This window comes from Eurosta solidaginis, chromosome 2, assembly GCF_040869045.1.
Source record: "Eurosta solidaginis isolate ZX-2024a chromosome 2, ASM4086904v1, whole genome shotgun sequence".
Lineage (NCBI taxonomy): Eukaryota > Metazoa > Arthropoda > Insecta > Diptera > Tephritidae > Eurosta > Eurosta solidaginis.
Genome location: NC_090320.1, coordinates 114,226,068 through 114,233,840, shown reverse-complemented (window position 1 = coordinate 114,233,840; position 7,773 = coordinate 114,226,068). Strand labels below are relative to the sequence as shown.

The window sequence follows — 7,773 nt, the reverse complement described above, 5'->3', positions numbered from 1 at the left end:
TTCTCTTGCGATTCCAGTTGAGATGCTATACGTGTCTCCTGTGATTCCATCTGTGATGACATATACGTTTTCTGTTCTTCCAGTTGAGTTTCCATCTTGGATGTAATCTGTGTCGACATTTCTGACATACGCGTTTCTTGTGCTTCAATCTTCGATGTTATTTCTGACGACATTGCTGACATTTGCGACGACATTGAAGTTACTGTCGATGTTTGTGCAGATATTGCAGCCAAAATCATGTTCAAGTCTGTGCTCGTAACTGTCTGCGATGTTTCGTTTTTCTCTTCAATTTTTGTTGTCGTCTCGTCCCCATCAGGATAAAAGACATACTCGTCCACATCAATTCCTTGCGACTCCTCTCGTAGCCGTGCTTGAAGTTCGATCTTATTGCCGGTTGTATTCAATCCACTGTTCTCCAACTTTTCACTTGTTGGATCCTCAATTCACTCAACTTTGTCATACTCAAGTTTTATTCCCAATCTTCGGGATTTATTCAACAATTCCTCTTCTGACACCAATTGTAACGAATTTAGTGCAATACCGCTTATTTGCAACCTTCTGCTAAGTTCGAATCACTAAACTGTTGAATAAATAACTCCACTTTTCAATAATGCAAAATGGCCTTTATTAAAGTACAATAACACTACTATTGCCCGACAGATAGCGTACTTAATTCAAACTGATTGTAGCGCCTCAACTGTTGTACTCTTTGATTCCCTCGTTGCATCTTCTAGGCGCTTCTGTTCTACAGATGTACGTGTATAGCTCTCATATGCGCGTGTGTTTGTGAGCGACACTTCCACAATTATAATTGCTTATCTCAGATATTATATCTGTATGTGCTTGTGCGTTGCTTCTCCGCTGCGTGTACGTACATATGTGTAGACATAATGATTGATTCGTTTATATAGATACATAATGATTGATTTATGATGTGCATACAAGTCACTCTTAGCATCGGCTTAGAGATGACAGTACCCCTTAGTGTTGCTAATATTCGTAACAATATGAATTATACCAGCTTGGTAATTAATCATATAAGTAAGTCGCAATTACATTATAACCCCTACGGGGCAGAAATTATGAATTTATAAAATACGAAAATGAATTAGATTTAACTATAATAAAGCACTGGATATATTAAAGAAAACTCAACAATTTATAACTTTACACGCATTTAACGAATTTTATTTTTAGTTTGGAAATTTATATAATGCTTAGCTTCTAAGTTACTTGTTGCAACCCCTACGTGTTGCAAGGGCGGCGGCAATGTTGAAGCCAAACTCCAGTAATAGTAACAGCGGAAGTATTAAAAACAAATACTGTAAAAATCCGAACAAATGTTACTAAGCTTTCAAAAGCACGCCTAAAAATCATATCCACACCATTAGGAATAAACTACATACAGAGTGTATGTGCCTACATGGTGATCAAAAAGGAATATAAACAAAAAAGGCAACTCTTAGAGACCAATTGTACAGCGAACAACGGAACATTCATTTGGCGTAGCAGCTAAAAAAGGCTTGCACTGATATGAATGTTGGAGACTCGAGTTCAACGCTCAGCTCCCGAAAAGCTAGCTGATGAAGAAGTGAAATTCAGAAACATGTCCTAGTAACCATCGCCGTTTGTAAACTTACAATTTTTCTCTAATATCAATTACAAAAACCATTGTATAAAGCAATATGAGCAAAGCTCGCTAATTAAATACATATATCATATTGATATAATAGTAACAGCGGAAGTATTAAAAACAAATACTGTAAAAATCCGAACAAATGTTACTAAGCTTTCAAAAGCACGCCTAAAAATCATATCCACACCATTAGGAATAAACTACATACAGAGTGTATGTGCCTACATGGTGATCAAAAAGGAATATAAACAAAAAAGGCAACTCTTAGAGACCAATTGTACAGCGAACAACGGAACATTCATATGGCGTAGCAGCTAAAAAAGGCTTGCACTGATATGAATGTTGGAGACTCGAGTTCAACGCTCAGCTCCCGAAAAGCTAGCTGATGAAGAAGTGAAATTCAGAAACATGTCCTAGTAACCATCGCCGTTTGTAAACTTACAATTTTTCTCTAATATCAATTACAAAAACCATTGTATAAAGCAATATGAGCAAAGCTCGCTAATTAAATACATATATCATATTGATATAATAGTAACAGCGGAAGTATTAAAAACAAATACTGTAAAAATCCGAACAAATGTTACTAAGCTTTCAAAAGCACGCCTAAAAATCATATCCACACCATTAGGAATAAACTACATACAGAGTGTATGTGCCTACATGGTGATAAAAAGGAATATAAACAAAAAAGGCAACTCTTAGGGCCGATTTCACCAACTCGACTTAGGCTAAAACTTAGTTGTGACTTAAGTTAGTCCAGATTTGCGGCTTAGTTTTTTTTCGGTTTCACCAACTTAGTTACTTAACGAAATTGACATACAACAACCCTATCAACTGTTTTATACATAGTAGTATTTTTTGCTACTCTTTAATTTCACGCAACCCAATCCATTTGAAGTATTGTCAGTTACGGCTGTCAGCTGCACAACTTTTAATAAAATTATAATAAAAATAATAACATCTCATATGCGGGTGTAAGCGGTTTTGGTAGTTATTTAATGTATGAGAGTGGTACAAGTGGTCTGCTACCTGCAAGCTCTCTGAATTCAATTGGCGCTAACACTGAGGCGACACTTGTGCACATGCATCCAGGTAATGTGCCACAGAAGCAAGCAATGCAAGAGCAACTACAACGTTGTATCTCGGTAAATTTATATTCGGTGCTGCGAGAATAATACCAAGGGAAGGATCAACAGGTGCCTGAGGTCGCGACTGAGCCAAGTACACCCATTGAAGAAAGAGAGCCAAGCAGTAAAAAGCAGAAACTAAGCGAAGATGATGTGGGTAAGTAACATTGAATAATCGATTAGACAGGCTTGATCTGTATAAAAATATTGCCAAAAACTCACTTGGAGAATTCTCCAAAGCCCTTCTGGTCTTGTTTACAGAAGACCTAAATTTGTATGCTCAAAAACCTCGGACAGGTTTTCGCCATTGCAGCACAATAAAACCTTGCTAGCTGTAATAACGTAACTCTTTTTTTTTTTTCTGCAGCAACTTCGGGCGCAACATCAAGCACTGTTACAACAACAGCAGCGTCCCCTAATAGCGACAGCACCGGCGATTATAGCGAAACAAATAACCCATCTGCAACAGTTGCAGCAGCGCCGGCGTAGAAATGACAGATAGAAAACCGGCGTGCATGTGAGTTAATGCGCGTCAAGTTCGATGCACTTGTCATAGCAGGAAAGGAACACCCAAGTAACATCGTGCAAGCTTTATTACGCTTTGTAAAACATTCACGCCCAATAGTGTTGTACAGTCTTAGCATGGAATTGTTAACGGACTTGTATGTAGAGCTGAAAACCAACTCTAATGTCACAAATTTGTATTTGACTTGAAATTGGCTACGTTACTATCAAATATTGCCCAATCGCACACATCCTGAAGTAAATATGAATGGTAATAGTGGTTACCTCTTGACTGGTTATACCATAGGCTAATATTCTTAGTTTATTTAGAGTGTGCAAACAATTATATTCAAATTAATAATATATCGGACGAATATATACCACGGTTTTAAGTTTACTTTTGCTGTAATTATTTTTAAATTGGTTTTACTTCCTTTAATTGGAAATAAAATCCACAACCTCAACCTCTTAGGTGCTCCTCCCATTTCGCCCGCTTGTGTTCATCCACAAGCAATCTGATGCGTTGGTTTATATCCCTTATTTGGGGGTCGCCTGGGTCGAGCTGTCTTATAAGGTCACGTTCTCTCGCTAAATTTGCGGCCTCCGCCGGGAAGTGGGGCCGAATTTCGGGAATTCTCCCGGCGGGAATGAAACGTGCCGAGGCGGATTCAATGACCTTGCGGAAAGCACGCTCCCCTTGGCGGGCATCAGTCTGGATAGGGAGGGCAGCAAAGAGGTTGCATGTAAAAGAATTGTATTCCTCCCACTTTCCTTTTTTAAATTTTTTGAAAGTGCGTTTATCTGTAACGATGAAGTCGGCGGTTTGCTCGGACGAAATAAGTATAGGCGGGTGGTCGGATGCCAATGTTACCATCGGCTGCCAGTTTACGAGTTCTGCGCTCACGATTGAAATATTCGGCGAACTGTGACAGCTTCCTACCATACGTGTGGGGGCGTCTCCGTTTATTGTGCTGAACGTCGTTTCTTCTATTTGATCCGCCAACATCTCACCCCTACTGTCCGCCCGCCATAGATCGTGATGGGCATTGAAATCACCTAAGATAATGCGATTGTTGCCAGTGAGTAGGGCGCTAATATTAGGGCGGTAGATGTAGATGGTGATGATTTCTAGGTTTGCATCGCCTGACCGGACAGATAGGCCTTGACGTTCTAAGACATTGTCCCTGCGGTCGATGCCAGGATCACATATATATATATATATATATAATATAATATAATATATATAGATATTGCACAGAGTGGTGTATGATAAACGCGAGGCCGCCTCCATTTCCGCTCATGCGATCTTTTCTGTGGACATTATACGCAATTATATTCGTTTTAAATTTAAATTTTGTGAATTTATTTGGTTACTTTTTTCTTAATAAAAATATATTTGCATTTATTTAAAAGTAATAAGTTTAGACAGGAGCTCAACCAATTTTAACCAATGACCGCACTAGCAGCGTTTTAATGTACCATTTTGTAGCCACATCCATTGCACATAAGTTTGATCTTCTTCGCCTGGAAATAATATAAAATAAATGTTTAGTATGTTAAAAAATAGTTTTTGTTCTCTTGTGCTATTTATTCTTCACTCACAGATGCAACCAACAATACGTGCATCAAATGCGGATGGTATCAGTTTGGGGTTTCCTCGCAAAACACTTATGTTCACAATTTTTTTTTGTGGGTACGCAATATTACAACAACCACATGGAAATCGCCCACTTCCACTGCAAATATCTGATAACTGAGATACAATTTTTATTTTCCGCCTTCGGATTATTATTTTCGAGATTATTCGCGTCTTTTGATACCTCTCTCGATATTTTTGGTAGCGTATTAGCAGTCGACCCCTCAACTTAACTTTTACCCCGCTGCAAGGATCTGCTGGGAGAATGACAATTTGTGGGACGGACTCAACATGAAATGAAGCCGGACAGAACCGGCTGCCTTGGGAAGAGTTTATAAATTAATATAGAGATATTGTTTACCAATTACTATTCACGCATATTCACCTGGGGAATTGATTTTAATATGGCTGCAGTCCATTGCCCCAATTACACGCGGAAAATTTGCCTTTTCTTTAAAAGCAGCCTGTGTTTCCAAGCGCTCCTGTTCCGTTTGAGGAAATTTTACAAAATCTGGTCGCAAGGATGCTAGATGGTAGGAAACTAGCGTAATTGCACGTGAGGCACTTGCTTTTGAAACTCCGGAAAGGTCTGCCACAATTTGCTGAAAAGATCCTGAAGCAAAGAACCGGAGTGCGATGAAAAACATTTGATGTGGCTGCATTGCGTTGTTGCTGTAAACGAAGAAGTAATTTAGGGCAACATTTATAAAATATGATGTAAACTTACCGTGCTCCAAGATAAATTTTGTCTTTTATTAAAGAAAAAACAAACCAAGCAGCATCTTTGCACATACGAAATTGTTCGCGAAAGTCAACATCGTCATAATGCAGAAAAAAATCAGGACGCTCTTTAATTTTTCTTTTTCGTCGCAGCACGATTACCCGCAGAGCTTCAAAGTTGCAATCACTTTCGCCAGAATCTCGAAGATCCATTAAATTTTTTATAAATTTTCCACCGATAATACAAATAAAATAAGCCACTTCAAAGAAATTGCAGATGTCAACAATAGCGGGGTTGCTATATTTGCATAACGAAATAAGTATGAATAGTGCCATTTAATTCGACTCAAAATTTGTACTACAGCAACACTGTTGAAAGTCGAGAATAAGCCAGCTGACAGGTAGGCTAATTTGCGACTTAGTTAAGCATTGGTGGTGAAACAGAAAAATTAAAAAATATGACTTAACTAAGTTAAGTCGAGTTGGTGAAACCGGGCCTTAGAGACCAATTGTACAGCGAACAACGGAACATTCATATGGCGTAGCAGCTAAAAAAGGCTTGCACTGATATGAATGTTGGAGACTCGAGTTCAACGCTCAGCTCCCGAAAAGCTAGCTGATGAAGAAGTGAAATTCAGAAACATGTCCTAGTAACCATCGCCGTTTGTAAACTTACAATTTTTCTCTAATATCAATTACAAAAACCATTGTATAAAGCAATATGAGCAAAGCTCGCTAATTAAATACATATATCATATTGATATAATAGTAACAGCGGAAGTATTAAAAACAAATCCTGTAAAAATCCGAACAAATGTTACTAAGCTTTCAAAAGCACGCCTAAAAATCATATCCACACCATTAGGAATAAACTACATACAGAGTGTATGTGCCTACATGGTGATCAAAAAGGAATATAAACAAAAAAGGCATCTCTTAGAGACCAATTGTACAGCGAACAACGGAACATTCATATGGCGTAGCAGCTAAAAAAGGCTTGCACTGATATGAATGTTGGAGACTCGAGTTCAACGCTCAGCTCCCGAAAAGCTAGCTGATGAAGAAGTGAAATTCAGAAACATGTCCTAGTAACCATCGCCGTTTGTAAACTTACAATTTTTCTCTAATATCAATTACAAAAACCATTGTATAAAGCAATATGAGCAAAGCTCGCTAATTAAATACATATGTAATATTTAACCTTATACATTTTTATATCTATTGAGATTTATATTCTTCATTTTAAATTCGGTTCTTCACCCGCATATATCTTCGTATATGCGGTTTTTCTTCTTCAATAAACTTATAAACCTTTATATTATACTTTATTAACTCCTGTTGTTTTCATTTCCTTGCTTCGTTCTGTCCACTTTTTGAGTTGCCGTGAGGTCGAACCGGCATACTATTTTGGTTGTGTAATCAAACAGACGGCGGCCACCGTGGTGTGATGGTAGCGTGCTCCGCCTATCACACCGTATGCCCTGGGTTCAACTCCCGGGCAAAGCAACATTAAAATTTTAGAAATAAGGTTTTTCAATTAGAAGAAAATTTTTCTAAGCGGGGTCGCCCCTCGGCAGTGACTGCCACAAGCTCCGAGTGTATTTCTCCCATGAAAAGCTCTCAGTGAAAACTCATCTGCCTTGCAGATGCCGTTCGGAGTCGGCATAAAACATGTAGGTCCCGTCCGGCCAATTTGTAGGGAAAGTCAAGAAGAGCACGACGCAAATTGGAAGAGAAGCTCGGCCTTAGATCTCTTCGGAGGTTATCGCGCCTTACATTTTTTTTTTGTTTAATCAAACAGATAAATTGATGAAACAGAACATATCTGGATAATTTGTACACTCAAACTCTCGCGGCATTTTATTCATATTATATTTTTAAGTAAATGACGGGTTATGAACTGCAATTATCAACAGAACAGTATCCGGCGAGCCTTGCAGATATTATGAAGGGACAAGGCGCATGTAATATTATTTACACTTAGATCAAGTAAAAATTCAAGCCTACCTAGACAAAAAGGTTCCCTGGTTCTACTAAAAAAACACTACCTGCCTTAAAAATATGCTCTTGCTTGAAATGTATCTGGTTTTGAGAAAACGACATTAACAGTTTTTTGCATCTAATAACCCTTCGAATCTACCTGCTAA

The 7,773-nt window shown here is 38.3% G+C and overlaps 1 protein-coding gene across 1 annotated transcript; it reads right to left on the bottom strand.

Moving 5' to 3' along the window:
* Nucleotides 1–4,600: 4,600 nt before the first annotated feature.
* On the bottom strand, nucleotides 4,601–5,962 carry LOC137241614 (putative nuclease HARBI1). Its single transcript, XM_067769149.1, has 3 exons — nucleotides 5,634–5,962; nucleotides 5,292–5,578; nucleotides 4,601–4,794 (listed from the first exon to the last, which is right to left on the bottom strand). The coding sequence occupies exons 1-3, from the start codon at nucleotides 5,960–5,962 to the stop codon at nucleotides 4,730–4,732; spliced, it is 681 nt and encodes a 226-aa protein (XP_067625250.1). The 3' UTR covers nucleotides 4,601–4,729.
* Between the last annotated feature and the right edge of the window lie 1,811 nt (nucleotides 5,963–7,773).

Bases quoted from the DNA above. Each gene is read 5' to 3' on its own strand.
- LOC137241614 (XM_067769149.1), bottom strand. From the start codon at position 5,962: ATGGCACTATTCATACTTATTTCGTTATGCAAATATAGCAACCCCGCT. The intron at 5,579-5,633 runs GTAAGTTTACAT...CTTCGTTTACAG, and splicing joins AAAATTTATCTTGGAGCACG to CAACAACGCAATGCAGCCAC. The intron at 4,795-5,291 runs GTGAATATGCGT...TATTATTTCCAG, and splicing joins TATTAAAATCAATTCCCCAG to GCGAAGAAGATCAAACTTAT.